The sequence below is a fragment of the Varanus komodoensis genome, unplaced genomic scaffold, assembly GCF_004798865.1.
Source record: "Varanus komodoensis strain SLA01 unplaced genomic scaffold, ASM479886v1 scaffold3, whole genome shotgun sequence".
Classification (NCBI taxonomy): domain Eukaryota; kingdom Metazoa; phylum Chordata; class Lepidosauria; order Squamata; family Varanidae; genus Varanus; species Varanus komodoensis.
In genome coordinates, this window is record NW_025335761.1 from 51,765,992 (window position 1) to 51,785,751 (window position 19,760).

The 19,760-nt window shown below is 44.8% G+C and overlaps 1 protein-coding gene across 1 annotated transcript in view; it reads right to left on the reverse strand.

Moving 5' to 3' along the window:
* BEGAIN (brain enriched guanylate kinase associated) overlaps nucleotides 1-14,878 on the reverse strand; it is a 178,302-nt gene extending 163,424 nt beyond the window's left edge. The window contains exon 1 of the mRNA XM_044436868.1: nucleotides 14,647-14,878. Coding sequence (XP_044292803.1) covers nucleotides 14,647-14,660 — 14 coding nt within the window. The 5' untranslated portion in view covers nucleotides 14,661-14,878. The remainder of the gene's footprint in view (nucleotides 1-14,646) is intronic.
* Nucleotides 14,879-19,760: the final 4,882 nt, after the last annotated feature.

The following is a 19,760-nucleotide window of genomic DNA, read 5'->3' on the forward strand; positions in this document are numbered from 1 at the left end:
CTGTTAGACCAAGTATAGCATGGTCAGTTCCCCCCAGAGTTCCCATCGTTGCCACTTTGTCCACTAGGACTTCCATGGTGGTTAGTACCAAGTCAAAGATACTGTTCCTCTTGTCTCTTCCTCCATCTTCTGCTGGAGGAAGTTATCATCAACACATGTTAGAAATCTCTTGGAGGGGGCATGTTTGGCAGAATTTGTCTCCCAACAAATATTGGGGAAATTGAAGTCCTGCATAACAACAATGCCTCCTTGAAATACTGGGAATTTGCTTTGCAAAAGTTTCATCTACACCTTTTTCTTGACTGGGTGGTCAGTAATAGACTGCAATGACTTTGCTCCTTTTATTCCTTGCGCCATTTGTATTAATCCCATATATGCTGTTTGTTTCCCATACTCTTTATACTCTAGCTTTATTCCTACATTTTTGGAAGACTTTTATTGAGCACTGTTAGAACTGCTCTCTCTTTTGTGCTGCATAAGCCTTTGTCTATTATAGCACCCAGGTGTATGTCTCCATTTCCTGCAGGCTTCAGTTTAAAGCCCTCCTGACAAATTTCTTCATGCTGTGGTCAAACACATTTTTTCCAGTCCTTATAAGGTGCAACTCATCCCTTGCCAGCAATTCAACTTCCAGGAAGTGTAGCCTGTGGTCCCAAAATCCAAATCTCTCATGTCGGCACATCCTTTGTAGCCAGGCATTCCCTCGGAGTATTTTTCTTTCCTTGTTCATTCTGGACTGGAAGGACTGAAGAGAAAACTATCTGGGCTCCAAAGTTCTTGACCTTCTTTCCTAAAGCTTCAAAGCCTGCTGTGATTTCTTCAAGCTCTGCTTGGCAGTGTCATTTGTTCCTACATGTGTAAGAGGGAAGGGATACATGTCAGTGGGCTGTATGAGCCTTGGCAGTCTTTCAGTTATATCACTAATCTGTTCTCCAGGAAGACAGCATGCCTGACGAGTCCATGGGTCATTCTGACATACTTGTGTTTCCATCCCATGCAACAGGGAGTCTCCCACAACTATCTCCCTTCTCTTCTTGTTCCTACAAGCCTTGGTATCATTGCCACTACTTGGCTGAGCTTTAGCTTCTTGCTCGGTGCTACATGGGATGTCTTCCATTTCTTCCGGAGCAGGCTGCCCCTCAGTCTTATCCTTGAGTAACTGAAAGTGGTTTTGAGAGTTCCACTGCTTCCACTGGTGCAAAGTTAGCTCTTCTACACCTAACTGTCACCCTTATCCAGGGAGTTTCCTTCTCATTTCCCCTTCCCTCAGAATTCTTCTCTTCTGCCTCAGCTTGCTGTTGCACTTCTGGTTTCTGTACTACTCTTAGCTGTTGCAGTTCTACTGCTCTGTCTAAAAAATCTTCATCTTCTTTAATTTGCTTGATGGTGGACACTTGCTGCTCACCTTTTCTTCTAACAGGGCTCCTAGTTTGCACTTGTGGCATGTACAATCCACGTTGACCTCGGACAGGAAAACAAACATTGCACAGATGTTGCAGGTCACCACCACTGGAGAGTCTTCTTGGTCCATTCCTCCTGCTACCTTTCTGATTCTACCTTGTTGGACCTGTGGTAACACACGGTGCTATCTCCTGTCTTCACTAAAGGTTAACAACACAGTCCGACCAGCGAATGGGAGTGCATTACAAGGAAGAAGACAAAGCTGGGGGGGGGGGCTAAGGGGAAAAGAAGAAGAAGACAAAGAGGAGGAGGAGGAGGAGGAGTTAGGGACCTCCTCCTTGACCTCGCCCACTGAACTCCACCAGCAAACTCTTCTTTGCACGCCCTGTTTGCTCCCTCCCTGAGCTTGCCTGTTTGTAGCCCAGAGTCCCTTGACCATCTGGGACAGCTTCCCTTGAGCTGCTCAGCTACGTGTCAGGAAGCAGAGTGAATCTCCCCATTTACCTCTCACCTTTGCCGCTGCCTCTGTCACCTCTTCCACTACAACTCCACCACCAAATTCCTGTCTGCTCTCCCTGGTTGCTCACTCCCTGGGAGTTAAAAAATGTCTTTCATTTGTAACCTTGAAAAAATAAGCTAGGGTTCCACTGCCCCCATCCCAGTTGGTTCAATAAAATACATTATGCATTTAGCAAAACATTTTCCAGTTTTACATGTTGCATGAAGGGCTCTCGATGTTCATTCAATGACTATTATTATATTACTTTCATAGCCTGCCTTTTTTATTCTTCTGAGGAACCCAAGGTTGGTTACATAGTTCTTATCCACTCCATTTTATCCTCACAGCAACAACCCTGTGGGGTAGGTTAGAATGGGAGTAACTGACAGGTCCAAAGTCACACAGTAAGGTCCATGGTTGAGTGGGGACTAGGACCTGGATCTCCCAGATCCATGGTCCAACATTATAACCACCACACCACAGAGGGGGCCACCACCAGAGGAAAGCCAAGACAAGTATACAGTGCAAAAAACCTCCAAGTCTGAGTGCACTCTACTATGCAACCTAGACATACTTGCATCTAAAGATGGAGGTGCAGCAGTCTTAGCCGTACTTGCCATGATGATTTCTTGTAGTGCTTCCCCAGCCTTTGCCTGAGCTTTAAAACATGCACACACAGAGACAGAGAAACGTTGGGTGTCTGAATTACCAGCTGATGATGAACGAAGGATAGCCACCACCTTTGCAGTCTTGCATTTTATAAGATTGCTCCTAAGTCACCTCAGTCCTCAAAACACATTGGACTTGCACAAGTTTTCCTTGGGTATCTCCAAGAACACATTCTTGTCTTGTGGCTTGTTTTGACTAGAGAGTAGCCATAAGCGAAAGATCAAAAAAGGAATTCCCATGTTCAGTTGCAGCCTACCATGGAAATACATTGTCAGTGATAGACTGTTCTTGAACATGATGGTTCTACTATCTAGTGGTAGATAGCTGTATGCTTGTGCAATATATATTCTGAGGGTTTTTTCTCGGATAAATACATGATTATTTTCTTCTACTTATTTGTATTGTGCAATACAAAAGCAACCAAACCACAGCAGAAGAAAAAAGAACAATACTAAAACATAACTATATTTGAATAGAATAAAAAGATCCATTGCACTAAGTACAAATATATGTCTATACGATAGTCTATCACTTAACATACTACTGTTATAAAAACAATTATGCATAGATGTCAACAAAGGGACTCCAAATTTCCATCTATTTATGTATTTATAGATTATTATTGTTATTTATATTTCTATACTTTCAAATATGCGCACATGCAGACATACACTCACTCACACACATTTCCTGAAGAAAAATCTGTATTTCCCCCACATAGGCATAGATATTGACATAATGGTGTTAGAATTAACTAGTAATCCCCGATCAGACAAATGACCACCAATGCACTTTTGATCACTGCATGACTGATGTATTTGCTAGGCAAATCCACATTATTATTTCAGCATCTCAATACTTAAGACATATTTTCTTAAAGTGTGCATGCATGCATGCGTGTGTGCACGTACACACACACAGAAAGAGATGTAATTCTTTCTTTAAATAGAGCCAATTTCTTTAGCATTCACCTATTTTACTCCAACAACAAATGATTATGTTGTACTGATGATCTCATGGGAACTCAGGAGAGGAGTCATAAGAAGTAGACAGAAAAAAGAACCTCTATATTCAGATGCAGCCTACACTGTAGCCTGATTCAGAAATAGGCTATGCTTTTCTTCCACACACATCCTCCTTGAAAGTCAGGGTGGGTTTCTGACAGGGCTGGAGCAACCCGAAATTGTGTTTTTACTCTAGAGCAGGTGCAGAGGTCCTAATATGGATCATAGGAATTGTGGTGGGTATTTATTATTTTATTTATTTCATTTTCATACCGCCCTATAGCCAAATGGCTATGCCTTATTTAGAGCTGAAAGGAAAGGAAGACAAGCTGCTAGACAGATGCATGTTTAAAGAAATGTTTGTTTTGGCCCTGAGCTATGAAATAAAGCCAGGTTTGGGGCCCTCACTCCAAAGGTGTTGCTAGGCAACACAGCTTCCTATTGGACTTGAGCAATGGGACACCTGAGGAACACCCAAAAGAAGAAGAATGGGCTTGAAATCCCCCTCCCCCACCAACACACACACACACACACACACACACACCTTTTTTTTTTTAAATAAAAAACTACAAACGCTGGTCTTGAATTAACACCATATATTACAACTACCACAAAACATGATCTAACCTTGATCAAACACAGAAACCATTTCCTCCAAGATGCAATTTGTTGCTGTTATGTGCCGTCAAGTCATCTCTGACTTATGGTGACCCAATGAATGAATACAAAAAGATAAATTGGTTGGCACATCTCACCCCAGCACTGTGGATGTGAAAAAAACCTGACAAAACCTGTCCAGCTGCTGAAAGTCACTCACCAAACTCTTTGAGGATAAAGAAGTCATTTCTTTCCATTTCTGCCTCAAAACCATCATGGAGCATCTTCAAGGGCATTTCTCCTGCACTGCCAAGATTCACATCAATCTGCTGAGCCATTTTCTGAGTGGAAGTTATAGCGCTCACTGCCCACACAATTTCTGCTTCTAATGACAAAGTGATTCCTCCGATTCACCCTTAACATAAGGCCATACTGCCTCCCTTTAATACCCACGGATGCAATTTTGTATTTGTAGACTACATGAATTTGCTGCTCTATAGAAAATGGTCTGTATACCAATAAACTCCAGACAAAATTTACTTTTTTTTGGTGGTGGGGGTGGTGTTCTGCTGAGTCAACTAAAGCTTAGGTTTACCTATTAATCTTGCCTGGTTCTTCTGCCTCTTCCTTTTCTGGCCACACATATGTTGGTAGACTCTGTATCAGTTCAAGTCTTCTGATAAGGAATGTGTCAAAAGGAGGCAGATGTCTTGCCAAAGATGTGCTATTCAAGTTCTGCCAGGAACTGCTGTCTTTCCTATGCTTCACACAATGATAATCCACCTCTTTGTCTATTTTAGAATGGCAAATTAAACACTTCTGATTGATTCCATCTATAGCATACGAGGTCTCCTTATCATCTGACCCTTAATCTCAAACAATCCTATTTTCCATAGTAAATGTGTACCTAGGACTACTAGTCTGTCTTCAATCGTGCATAACTGAGCAACTGTTTCTATGGACACAACGCGTACGTCTGTGTAACGGAGGATAGCTTTCCTTTCTCTGGTGGAGAAAAATAACTTTGATTCCAACATGGCATTGTTAATATTCTAACATCTTGTAACTTCGAGAATACCTCCCCCTGCACCCGAAGTCTGACTGTTTTTTATCTTTACATCTTTAAAGATAAATCATCACACATTGGACCTAGAATGTTTCTTTTCTTTTCCCAGATGCCTGGATCTTTGCTGAGCTTTTCTGAATAAAGTTGTCACACATTCCAGAATTTTGTGATTCCAACCCAGAAGCTGTGGCCTAGATCCTCAACCTTCAAGATCTTTGCAACTTAAATAATATAATTTAGGAGATAGGAAGTAGTCTCAACTAGCATCAAAGAGGAAATGTATACACCTCATGTATATTAATATTTGTGTTGCATTAAGCAAGGATCTGGGATACAAATATCCCAGAAAAGTTAAAAAGTGGGGGTGGTGACCCTGAATGAAGCATTGGCATGAAATCTTGTAAGCCTCTGTCTCTTCCTGTGCATTTAGGACCACTCCTCGTTACAGAGCTGGCTTTGTGAAGAGACAGGCGCCAGCATGCAGCCCAGCCCACCCTTTCTCTGACTCACTCATTGCTAACCAGACCCCTTTGTTTCAAACAGAGCATGTCAACTGCCTTCCCTCCTATTGCTTTGGTGGCAAAGCAGGGTGGCCCGAGGGCAAAAACAGTGCATCACAGAAATCAGCCCTCACTTGCTAGCTCTGAATGCCCCAATAGGCCTAAGCTGGGGTGGGAACCCAATATGTTCTTCCACACATCCTGGTTTAAGTTGCCAGTGTGCCCCCTCCCCTGCCCCGCTACAGTGTATAGGTTTGTGTCTGAGACCCAAATAAATGGATTACGTTTTAACAATGAAATTACGGGCATAGCAGGCCAGATTCAGACAGTGGGGAACGAAGGGTTAAAATAAGAAGAGGTTTTAGGAGAGAGTTCCCTAGGGCTGGAGCTCCAGCTCTGCCATTTGGGGACCAGGAAGGCCACTGGCCTCACCATGGGCACTTCTTGAAATAAAAGTACAGGGGCTGATTTTCTCGGTTGCATGTGATCTCCCTGGATTTGCTGGCTTTTTGTTCACACGTGTTTCACCTCTTCCTGCCCACCTCCAGTCCTTTTGCCTGGTTTATCTTTTTTTCTTTTTCTGACTGAGCAGTCCTCCTCTTACTTGGCCATACAATTATGGGTGACCCTGGGAGACAGGGTCCTTTGAAGAGATACTTTAGAACAGAGGTAAGTCAGCATATGCAAGTTTTCTCACACGCACCCAAGCATGGGTCTTCTCAGTATCTGGTGCTGCCCCAGTTTAAATGCTATCATCTTCCATGCTACATTCCTAATCCATTTCAGGATTCTGCACTCAGAGTAAGAATGAAAGATGTAGCTGCTAGTTATGCCCTTAAACTTAGTATATCACTTGGCCTGCAGGGGTGTTAAACACACAGCTCTCTCGTAGGCTTACCATATTCCAAGGCCTAGGTCTCATGATAACCTTGACCACAGAGGTTATCTTCTACTCCTCCAGTGTGAAATCCGGTGGTCTGGAGTACTAGAAGGTGTCCACGACATTCACAGAGTTCTGTTCCATAATGCTCAACAGAAGGAGCTCTTCCTATTCCCCATTTTCCTTCAAGACTGCCTGCTTAATGTGGATCTGTGCTACCATGGTGCAGTCATAAGCGGCCTGGACTTCAGCTGGGGTTTGAGGAACAGGTTCAAACCTCACTCAGCCATGAGGTAGCCATGCATCCTCTTTTATAGAGGACAATCTTGTGTCCTCTGTCTTGAATGTGCTCTTTATTTTATGTATTATATTTATATCCCACCTTTCCTCCTTTCAAGGAATTCAAGACAGCTTACATCATTCTCCTCCCCCTCTCAATCTTATCCTCATGACAAGAACCCTGTGAGGTAGGTTGGGCTGAGAGGCTGGCCCAAAGTCACCCTCAGAGCTCCATGGCTGAGTAGGGACTAGAACCTGGATCACATGAGTCCCTGTCCCACCCTCTTAACCACTATACCACACCAGCTCACTATGTGAAGTATTATCTAGTTCAAGTCCTATATAAAGATAAAGTATCAAGAGAAATAGGAACTGGGCCTTGAAGCTGTTCACCAGTGCAACCTGGACAGCAGATGGAGCAAAGCACACAGGTCTTCCACACTATGGCAAGATGTAGTTATTTCTCTTTAAATCATAAGTATTATTTTCAGATTTGTATCTATTCATATAAATTAACACATGGTCATTTTATGCAAATTGGAAAACTTGTTTGCCCTTTTTTTGGTGATGTGTTTCTTCTATTTTTAGCAATTAACAAGTGGACACCTTATACATTCCCTGGGTGACGTCAAGCCAGTCTTTCCCAACCTTGTGTCTTCTAGACACATTTGGACCACAACACCCAGAATTCCCAGTCAATGGCCTCGCTGGATGGGAATTTTGGGAGTTGAGGTCCAAATGCCTCTAAAGGCCATCAGGTCAGAGAAGGCTGCCCTAGGCCATCCCTGAATTTCAACCTGATTTATCTTACAGTTACAGGGTTGCTGTGGGGATAAAATGGGGGTGGAGAAACTCTGGGCACTGCCTTGAGTGCTTTGGAGCCTGGGAAAAGAAATTCATTCCTCTCTGTCTTTGGGGCAGGGAAGGACCCACACAAACAGGTGAAGAGAATGCAGGATAGTCTTGAAATACAGGTTAAGTGGACAGTAATAGCTTCACTGGGCTGATTCCACACTTAGGCACGTGAAGAAGACCCATTTAAATCAATGGGTCTGATGTTGAGCCATGATTAACCTACGTTACACTGACGTCATTGAATCTAATCCAAGCATAATTCAGGGATGGGGTCTACAGCAGACATTTTTAATTGGCACTGTAAAGCCATGATGCTTACCCCAAAATGCCGACCTTGCACTAATTCTGCCACTGGATTAGTTCAGGCCTGAAATATCACAACTTATTAATACACTGCGTTTTTTTCTGAGGTCCAAATTCCCGGGTGTGATAAATTTGCAGTACTGTTCTGGGGGGGAAGAAGCAGGGGCCTCGGTGGGCTGTATGGGACCAGCTCCCCCAGCAGCAGCAGCATCCTGTTCAGCTTTGGCAAAACAGCAGCAACTCGGAGCAGTCGGATGCTCGATCAGCCTTGAGTTGCTTCTTGCCTCCCTCACCTGGACTTCCCCATGGCTTCTCTCTCTCTCTCTCTCATTCTCTCTCGTTCTGAGTTGCCCACTGAACTGGAGAGTAAATGAAATGCTGCTCCCCACCTCTCCACCAAGGAACAACTTGAATGCCTACTCAGAAGTAAATCACATTCTTGCCAATGGTGCTTATTCCTGGGACTACACTTGCTTTTGGGAATTGCTTTGGAATGGAGGGGAATAGGAATAATGACCCTGCTATATTCATCCTATTGCAGACGGGAGAACGGCATCAAGCAACACCACGACATCCCCTTCTCAGCTCCCCATCCCTTCTCCACGATGTTTTTCTATCACTGGACAGGAGGAACTCTCAATTGCCCTCCTTAAAAAATAAAGAAACTCAACTCCCTCGTTTGTGCCTTTGCACTCGAGCATAGCTAATAGATGGGGATATTTCTGAGTGCATTCTCTTGCACACACATGTATCCCTTCTGACTCTTCCTGCTTCTCCAGCAAATGCGTCTGTGTGTGACATGAGGTCATGTGTTCAACCTAGTGGCAACAGCACTGTATTCATCAGCATGTTCCCCCACGGTGGCAAATGCATTTTGCATAAATACTCCCACAGCACTCCCTGATACATGGAATGGGCTCTCATGTAGATCCCCTCTAGATCTGAGTCTACTGCATTGCTTTTCTATATATGGTCTAGTTCGCGTCTTCCAAAGATCAAGTGATCGAATTTTGGATGATTTTCATCTTGAAAGGGCAGAGCGGCCTGGTGCTTGGAATGCAGATTTGGGCTCATATTCTTTTCTGTGTTTGTCTACAAAACTTACAGGACCCCATCTGCAATTCTGCCTAATTCAGCTCTTAGGGTTGTTGGGACAGTGTGCCTGGATGCATGTGAGAGAGAGAGACATGCCACTCTGAGCTCCCTGAAGGAAGGATAGGGTAAAGCAGAGATGGGCTGAAGCTCCCAGTCTTTTCAGAATCCAACAATGCCTCAGGCAGACAATTTTGGGTACTCTGCTAGGACAGAAAACATTTGCTACTTAGTGTATCCACTGTGATTTTACAACTATTTTTATCATGGGAGGAAAGGGACCTGTGGGATTATTTGGCTCAAGTGCCAGAATAATACATGTTGATGCCCCATCCCACTGGCACAGCCCTTGGGTGGATTTGGTGCTCTGTCTCAGGCAGCACCAAATCTGGGCCTCGGATGGGTCTCAAATGCAATGGTTCACCTAGATCAGCCTTGCAGATTCACAGAATATCACACACACACACCCATCACTTGGATTGGCAGCAGAGATGAATCAAAGGGTTATTAGATTTATATGGCCTTCTGTTTATCTTGTATAGCCTCCTCTACCCCCTGACATATTCTATTCCAACCCAGACCGGTTTCTCCTTAGTGGAAGATGCATGGTTTAAAAAAATAGATGCAATCTAAAATGTCATTGGTATGCAGTAACATTAAAAGCTGTAGGGGGAAGGACAGACACACCAGAAGGAATGGCATCTGACTGGGGACATGCAGGCTAGTGCCCTGGGCCAGGGGCCCTTGCGTCATCCGTCCTCCACTCCTCAGCAGGCCTGGTGCCAATCCTTGTTTAAGTCAACATTTGTGTTCTTTCTTTCTTGTGGCATCATAGGGACACATGGCATTTTACACTGTAGCATAACAAGCAGAAGCCAGACTCCCTTCTCGGTGAAACACAAAGTCGAAACAGGAACAGACTTAAACTTCAACAGGATTTGGCAGTGCCGGGTCTTGTGCTCAGCAGTCAGTCCACTGAATTCGTGGGATAATCAGGATTAAAAAATGTTGAGTAATTGTTTCTTTCTGTTCGTGAAGAAATTCAGTATCAAAGACAGAAAGAAACAAGCAAGTATCTGGTTTGGCCAGGAACACTGTTCATTCTGGAGCTGCTTTGCCATTGCTAAGCTATTTTTGCCTACAGCTACACTCTGGAGCCCATTTAGCAAAGTGTTTCTGCCGTACAGAATGGCATTACAGCATCCAAGAGTTGCTTCTGACTGAGGTTTAACTTACAGAAGGTGTACTAGGGCAGCCTTCCCATACTCAACACCCTCCAGATGAATTGGACTCTATTTCCCATCCACCCCAGTCAGCTGGAATGTAAGTATAGTCAAGAAAGGGACTACAGAGAAAGTCCCTTTGAGAAAAGGATGAAATGGTTGTGGTATGAAGATTCTTCCCATGTCTGAGCTCACAGATTCTGCTTCTTCACTAAAAGAGTGGCCAAATGACTCAGGCTGCAACCACACACATATTTACCTATCCCAAACAGCAGGATTCATTTCTGAGTAGACATGCCTAGGATTGTGCTTAATATTTGTCATCATTGCTCACATCTTCTTTCTTTTCTTTTCTTTTTTGCCATTTCACTCTCTGTGGAAAGTGTTGCTTACCCACTCTCTCTTCTTTTCTCAATTATGTCACTTTCCCACAATGATGTCATCATGGAAGCAAATCCGATTGGCTGCATCACATTATGAAATCATCCCACTGGATGCATTGTCCCTGATTTGGTGGGATTATACTCACATAGCTTATCCAGGAAGGAGAAGGAAGGAGCAGCCAGTGGATGTAACAATGGTGTTAAATAAGACTGAAAAAAGAAAGGTGAATCAAAGTGCTGCAGAGGGAAATTTCTGTCCCACTAAACTGCTGCAGAAAACTTCAGCATTAAAGCTGCAGAATATTCCTTAGAGTTCTAGTATTTCCACCTAGCTTCTTTAGGCATGCCATGTCCACATGTTTACAAAGAGTTTTCCAGAGTGAGTCAGACTTATCATTCAAGAACTACTATTGGATCTTCTAACTTGGAAGCTGCTCTCCAGGATTAGACCCCCCAAGATAAACTTCTATAAAGGCAATGGCAGAGAACTCAAACAAACGTGTGTCCCTTCAGTTCTGCTTGTTCTCCCTTATCCTCCCCTTTAATGATGGAGATTCCTATCCCTATTGACAAAACTCTCTCATCAGAATATGATCCCATGTTGTTATCCTGAATGGCCATATTTGGAAATAACAATTTTGTTGAATTTTTACTTGAGAAAACTGTCAAGAACTGCCCTTCAGGATTAGCATGTGACTCATCTAGATGGCCAGCTGATCCACAAGAACCTCATATGATCGTGTCAGCTGACCCATGGAGGTCTTACATACCAGGCTGGGTAATGGGATTAGAAGAAGATGAACATCTTGTATGAAAAACTTTTGGGGCCATCATGGAGTTGATTAGGGTTATTGGGCTTAATTTTTCATCAGCCTAAGAGGGAGAGAGCAGTGTTACAACTCAGCAATTGGTCTATTATTCCTTTTTTTTGGCGGGGGGGATTACGTAGTTGCCTACAAAAACACCAACCTTGCAAGCAACAAGACTGCTTGGACAGCCATCATGTTATGTAACCTCCCCCCCTTTAAAAAAAATCCTTCTGTTTCTTATGCTTTCCAAATGTAGAGAGATAAGCATAAAAACTTGAGCCCAGGACGAGGGGGAGATAATATATATTTGTCTTATTCCACTAGATCACAGCATTGCTTTTAAGGTCTGCATCTAAGTCTGTTTTCTTTTTGAGTTGTCAGTGACCATATTGTGAAGTACGACAAGAGATCTTAAGCAACCCCTGGCACTACCCCTTCTGCACACGAATTCATGGATAGCACCACTGGATAGGAGAGTTACTACTCATTAGCACTGCAAAAGCGGGTAACTAAAACACGACCGGGTGTGATAGCCCGTGTTGTATGTCTGCGCTCACTGTTTGGTGGGTAAGAAGCTTAACTAAGCATCAGCAGCTAAACTTTTAAAAGCCAAGATTGTAAAGCAAAGAGCAAACTAGCAGTATATCCCAGACCAGATTTCAGGTGAAGGAAGAGGATTCTCAGTGAGACTTAAAAATCCAGCTCTAGGGTATACTCAAGAGAAAACTGGAAAAAAGGATTTTAAGGGCATGTGTAGCATCTATTTTTCATACGTCGTCATAATTATAGCAATGTTATCAACACAAAATGGGAAGGGAAACTTTCTTTTTCTTCTTTTCGTTTTGTTTTGGAGGAAAGTCATCTTTGCTTTTGACATCCAGAGTGAGCATGTAAGTCTATTCGATTTTTGTAAAATAAACAAAATAATGCAGAATCAGTGAGCTGACCAGAAAAAGAAGTGCATTTGAGGAGTAATGAACAGGCTGAGCTAAAGGAGTGCAAGGCCTTCCCTCTGCCAAATACCGGGTTCTATCCTGCTATACGACTGTCCGCTCAGACTGGCAGCAGCTACATGGAACCTATCACAGGAGTTTTCCTAGCCCACTTGGAAAGGCCGGGGCCTGAACATGGCACCTTCTATAAGCAAAACAGGTACTGTGCCCACTGAACCACAGAAGCTGAGTGATGCCTAGAACAAGATCATTTTCTTCCAGCCACAGTTGCCTATCTGAATAAGGGACACATCAATGCCCCATGGTGATATGTGATCAGTGAAGATGAAGAATCCAAGATCCACCTTTAGGTGGTGTACAGACTGAGACTATTGTTTTCCCTCTCACAGAGACACATGCACACGCGATTGCCACACGTTGCCTATAATAAAACCACAGAGGAGGGGCTGAACATTAACAGTGAATTCAGTGGTGTTTCTAGCTGAGTAATGATGACTTGTGCATACTTCTATTGCCTAGAAAACTCCCCTTTGCCTTCGAAACCACATCAACTCACTTCTTCCAAATCTTTCCAGCCTCTTAAATCTATGGTGCATACATAGTTTGCTCAATGCAGTGGCAAAGCTCTTTTCTTCTCGGTAAGGATGCTAAACACACATGGACCTCTTGACTGGTCCTATACTATATATTTGCTTACCCCCAAGGAACTTTAACAGTCCCCAACCCTCAAGACATTTTCCATCAAGCTTGCAACCTTTGATTCCTGCTATACCACCAGCAATGAAAGGCTGAAGCTACCAACGTTGAGGTAGGCTTGCTCGTGATGTCTTTGTAAATACTGCAGATATGTTTTCCAGCTAAGTTTCAAAGAAAAGCGACTATGCAGTTGTCTTCAAGCTCTCAGCCCTCTCCTGCTTCCCACCATCAGCACTTGGTTCCCCTTTTATTAGAGCTTTGCAAGTTTCCTAACACTGCTTAAGAACTTTGGGCAACCCTTTTGACATCCTTGATTTGAAACCTGTATCCCATCAGTAGTACTGCTGGCAGTGGGTCACTGAAGGAAGGGTGCTAACTCCAAAGCTTAGGCGATATCTGAGGATGTTAAAATGAACGTTGTTAATGCCAAGGAAGGGTATGCCCAAGTTCTGAACTCTACGCTGTTGCTTATACATTCCAGCTACGTCCCACTGGACTCAGGAGGGCTTCCTCCCAAGTACATGTGGACAGGTTTGCTCCTGTCTTTGCAAAAGAAAGTAAAAACAGGCTCAGTAAGGATGAGAGGCCCTGTGCCTAAAACTAATGTGTCCTTGCAAGACATATGGAAGCAGGATCTCCAAAAGCAGACTTGACACTCAAGACAAGAGCCACAAAATTTGTACATTTGGAAACACCACCTCCCCTTTGATTTAAGCAGGGAATGATGCAGAGAAGAAGAAACTTCCACAAGCTGTCAACATTTTGAACACAGGAAACAATCTTTTTTGCAGGGCAGGGGGACGACATTCATTTTAAACTCCTGGCTACTCAAGGAATATCAAACAGAGAAAACCAAACACCACTGCTGCAACATCAACACTAAAACAAACAATAGCAATTAGATACTTCGATGCACACTTGAATTCTTCTTCATTTCTTATCTACATGGGTAGCTCTCCCCTCCTCCCTGTGAATTATTGATCTGGTTTTTCTTACTGAAATGGCAAAGCATGCTCTGGCAATAAACTGACAAGCACTGGCTACTGCATTGGTTCAATGGACAGTCCCCGGCATCTCAGAATGGAAACATGTCAGTGTGCAGAGAGAAAGAGAAGGAGACAGATACCCCCTTCCAAATTACCCTGTTTGTAGAAGACATTCAACCGCATCCTACTCATTCCCCCCTTCCCAATCTTCCGACCCCTGCCTCTCTGGTGTGTGTGTATGTGTGTGTGTGTGTGTGTACTGAGGCAATCCAAGCCTGTTTCAGCAAGCCAGCCAAATAAATAAATAAATAAACAAACAAGCTGTCGGGATTCAAAGGGGCTTCTGCTGCCTCTGTAATAAATAATTCACCCAGCGATCGCTTGCCTTACAATAATGTGACACAGAGGGAAGAAGCAGGAGAAAAAAATACACACAACTGAGCTGACTTACCTTATTTTCTCCATGTCTGCCGCAGAGGCCTACAAGAAATCAAAGAACAAGGACCGAGTGAATGGAAGAGCCAGCACAAGCGTTCACTGGGCAGAGGCGTGCATAGTTCAGGCTATATCCCAACGGTGCAGCCCAGCGGGCGGCCACTGGAGGTCTAGAAAGCCCCGGCCGGCAGGGGAAGCAGGGCAAGACACAGAGGCGGCGGCGGCGGCGGCGGCGGCGGCGGCAAAGCACATTGAGTGCTCGCAACTCCGGAAGAAGGCGGCAGCCGGCTGCAGAAAAGGCGGTCCACCCAAGAGGCATGTGCCGCGCGCCGCGAAAGGACTCCGTGCGGGGCGCCCGGGAGAAGCAGGCAGTAACAGGTGACTGTGCCGCTCGGATGGCAGGAAGGAGAAAGTTGAGATCACCGGGCAGCCTCGTGCAGGGGGAGGGAGCGGGCGGGGAGGGAGGGGGCGGGGAGGAGGGAGGGCGGGGGGCGGCTGGGAGCAGGACTGGCCCCGGGAGCCGCGGCAGCAGCTGCCGGCGAGGAGCGCCCGACGCTTTTCGAGCTCCGCTGGAAACTGGAGGGGTGCGCGCGCGCGCGCGAGGGAGCGCGCGCGTGCGGTGTGAGTGTGTGTGTGTGAAAGTGGGGGGAAGCATCACGTTCTTCCTAGATCTCGGCAGCTGGAGAGCGTACAAGCGAAGCGAAGCGAAGCGAAGCAGCCCGGGCGGAGAGTTTCAGTGATCGCATTAGTTGCCCCCCACCCCACCCCACCCCGCCGCCGGCGCCCCGCCCCGCCCCAGCCCACCCTCGTGTAATTCGCTGGGTTTACTATTAAAACACACTTCCATTCCAGCTGGTGGGTGCATCTCCCCTCCTCCCCGCCCCACACAAAACCACCTGGGGGACATCATGCACCCCGCAGGAAGTTTTCAGGGCGCCACTTTAGCGTCAGCATCCCTCAGCCCACCCCGCCGCCCCTTCGCATTTCTTCTGGCGTGTGGGTTGCAACCGATGGGCAAGGCAAGAAGGAACTTTCGTAGAACTCGATGGGTCCTGCCTCTCTCTACAGAGAGAGCAGTTGGGGAAGGAGGCATACAAGCCCCTCCAGCCGACTCGGGGTGTGTGATTCACTCAAACCTTTAAAGTCTGCTCGGGCAGACTTTGAGTGTCCCAGCATGTATTTCTACCTGGCCATCCATCCATCCGTCCATGTATCCTTCCTCCATGGTTTTCATTGCTAATCGCAGAACTATTTAATCATCTTATTACTGTATCTTTGATGCAGGTAATCAGCCATGTATTTCTTCGGACTTGCTCCCCTGTTCTCAACAAGACAGTATTTTACCCTCCCTTGGACAATTTTATTAGACTTTTTGTGTAATTACAGTTTTGCACACACAGGGCTAGCTGTTTGCTACACCTGCTCTCAAATATATTTGGAAGTGTTTATGGTAACCCCAGCCAGCCCACTTTTGTGAATTATAGAATAACACTGCAAGGCAGGTCTGGGACACCGAATGGTCAAAAAGTACATTCCTCTGCTCTTTGGTCCCAGAAGGTAAGGAAAATGCTCATTTTAAAGCCTCATGTTTAGTACTAATCTGCAACATAGGACCCTTGGGTATAAAAGAGATACTGAGAAAGATGATTTTTAAAAGCCTTAGAAATGAAGATCTATATGGTGGCATTTGTTCCTTCAATTAAGAGCAAATCCCATCTTCCTTCCTGTGTTGTTCAGGTCCGTTCACTTCTGATCTCATAGCTGTTCCCTGTGTCCATTGTTGCCTTGGCAATCACTAGTGAAATGCATCGAGAGTCAAATAAAATCTATATCTCCTGCAACCTCCAGTTCTTGAATCGCTCAGGCTGCAAGATCAGAAGTGTTTTCTAGATTCCATACCGTTGCGTGTGCCACACACAAGACAAAATCTGGGTTGTCCCAGATCCCAAATGGTAATGTCAGCATATGTTCTGTATGACTAGATTGTTAATTAGATAATGAAAAGCACAAAAGAACAAAAAAGTTGTGTTGGTGCATTAGGGAAGGGAAAGTGCTTTTATGTTTCACAGGCAACCCACATCATGTGCCAGCGCAAAGTCCTGCATCATTGTCCCTTTGCTGATGCCGCACAGGAATGCCCGTACTAATGCAAGCATCTACCTGCCCAGGTACATGTGCCTTGGTAATGCACAGAGCCAAAAGGGTGAGGGCAAAGAGAAAAAAAGGGTGTCAGGACAATGTATCATGTACTTTGTACCAAGGAGGAACAAGAGTGTATGGTTGTTTGATTTTAACTCAAGAGACCTGGGTGCTGGTTGCCATTCAGGCATGGCCATTATGGACTCTTAGTCTAATCTACCTCACAAGGTTCTTGTGAGGGCAACATGGAGAGAAAGAAGGGAATTACAGAAGCCAGCTTGGGATCCTTGCAGGAAAAAGGTGGAATATAAATATAAGAGAATAAAAGGGAATGAATAAAAATGGGAGCCAACCACTTAAAAAAATCTGTCAGTTGAGGTAGCATGAGATGGCCAGTCCAATGTGCATTTCGGTGTCTCCCCTCCACCCTGCTGAAGTGTGGGTCATGGCAGGTGCTCAACAGTGTTAGCCCATTCGGTTCGCCTTCTCAGACAGTCTTCGAGGTCAGTCCCACACTGAGCATGCTGAAGTAATCTAGCCTAGGTGTTATGAAGGCACATTTATCTGTATAGTAAAACAACAGCAACACACACATGTTTGGTAGTGAATTTGCTTCTAGTCTTTGGAACTGATGAGCAGACCAGAGTGCAACTTGAGAGGAGCAGTGCTGGCCTTAGGCCGCAGCTGAGCCTGTGTATGCTCTGGATCATAACCATGGCACAGTGGCAGAGCACGGCTTTCCGTGCACCAGGTCTGCGTTCTGACCCTGGCATCTCCAGCTAAGCCTGGAAAAATTCCTGCCTGAAACCTGAGAGAGCCACTGCCAATCTGTGTTGACAATATGGGGCTAGATGGACCAGTGATCTGACTCAATACAAGAAAACATTCTATGTTTCTTTCTTTCAGTCCAGGAATGCTACAAAGTCGCCACTACCTGTGCCAGAACTGGTCACCTATGTACTCTACAGCAATGGTTCTGCTAATCCCTAACAAGTTACAAAAACCTTTGAGGTACTCTTGTTTTTAACAGCAATAAATCATAGAAGCCAGCATACTGGAACAGAACTGCAGGAATATTTCATTTATTTAATTAATTTTTATATATACTGCAATTGGTAAACATTTATAGCTGCTCATTAGATAAAACCACATTAACCAACCAGATAGATCCATTCCAGGTGCACCTGCATAACAAACAGAACAGCAGTGGCGTGGATAGAGGCTCAGTGGCTTTCAGCTTTGCTGGGAGGGAGCAGAATTGAACTCGTCAGAGACATGGGATGCCATGCATTGCTCTTGGTAGTAGCCAGTCCAGTCTCTGCTCATGGTGGCACATGGTACATGACTTCCTTAGGATATCCTAATTGCCAGGGAGTGGTCAGATGCCCCCTAAGAGGATCAGAAAATACCCAACCTGGTTAGGGTATTTCCAACCAGCTCTTTGAATTTGTCCCAGAAATGAACTGCCAGTTGATTTCGGCTGCTTTAGAACAGATGAAACATGGGAAGCAAGCATCTGCCAACAGTGGAGATCTTTCTACAACATTTCAGAAATTCTTTAGAGTTTTTCTCCCGTGCACCTCTCCAAGAACCAGAGTGATCACCCACATCCTGCCTTTTTAGTTTCCCTCTGTTGATTATGGAACAACAGAACCCCATGAATGTCATGGACATCCAATATTGAGGAATTAAGAGGATACAGGGTACAGAGTGAGGCTGCAGAAGTGGTCAGGAGCCTATCTCATAAAATCCTAGAAGACCCTCCATAGGTCCATCTAGCCCAATATTGTTGACACTGACTGGCAGTGGCTGTCCAGGGTTTCAGGCTGGATTCCTTACTCACCCTACCTGAAGATGCTGGGATCAAACCTGGCACCTTCTGCATCCAAAGCAGCTGCTCAGTCCTGAAGCCCTGGCCCTTCTCAGAGTAAACTCCTCCCCTCCCCTTTTCTTCCTGCACGTCTTCATTCTCTCCATCCTGTAGATAACAATGGAGAAACCACGGCAACCAGAGAAGAATCTGCACTGTGTAAAGCTCCTTTAAAGTGAACTTTAATGAGCCATTGTGCTTCTTTTATAGACTTTTCATCTCTAATTGTAGCAACAGAGTCAGGGAGTCATCAAATCAGGAATGGCAATGCTCAGGTTTCTGCCCTTCCAAAAGTAGGCAGACCCAGTATAACTGGTGAAAGGCCCTCTGGCAATCTGAGTCTACCACTTAGATATGCCCCCCCCCCCCCGGACAACCATGTCCAAATGCCCCCCTCCCCAGTAAATCCATGTCTTATGGGGCAGTGTGACACCATACAGGAGAGGCATATCTGGACCCACTGAGTCCTGTAGTCTTTTCCACCATTTGAATAGAGCATGAGTTGATCCACTCACATCCTGATTGGAGACATAGACCTCATTACGGATGGGCAAATTTTGCTTTCTCCCACATTAAATTAAAAAAAAAAAAACTTCAGTAGTTTCCTTCCATATATGAGAACTTTTGCCAATTTTGGTGCATTCCTATAAAATACAGGTCTAAATGAAATTCTTATCCAACTGCATTATAGAAATTTGTTAGGTAAAGCAGGCCTATGAAGAGTACCCAGCTGAACCTGCTTCCTTATAACTGCTAAAGATGGAGAGCCTTTCAGAAGAAAGAGAGGTAGAAACCCTAATTCAGCACTATGGATGTGGTTGAAACTCAGTGTTCCACCACTTGATTTGAGCAAGTGCTCAAAGGACAGGGCCTGGTTGGCTGTTTGGTTTCAGTCTCGCTTACATTCAACATTTATTTACTTATTTATTACATCTCAGAGTCATTCCATCCTGGTTAGGGAGAAATAGGTTACATGTTGTAAGTTCCTTATCAAAAAGGAACCAAAGGAAATTCTCTTCCATTGCTAGACGCTAGCCAAGTGTGTTGCTCAAAAGTAACTGATGGGAAGCTGACTGCTCTTTGCCCAACTCCGCAGGATATATGCTCGCTTTTAAAGCAGG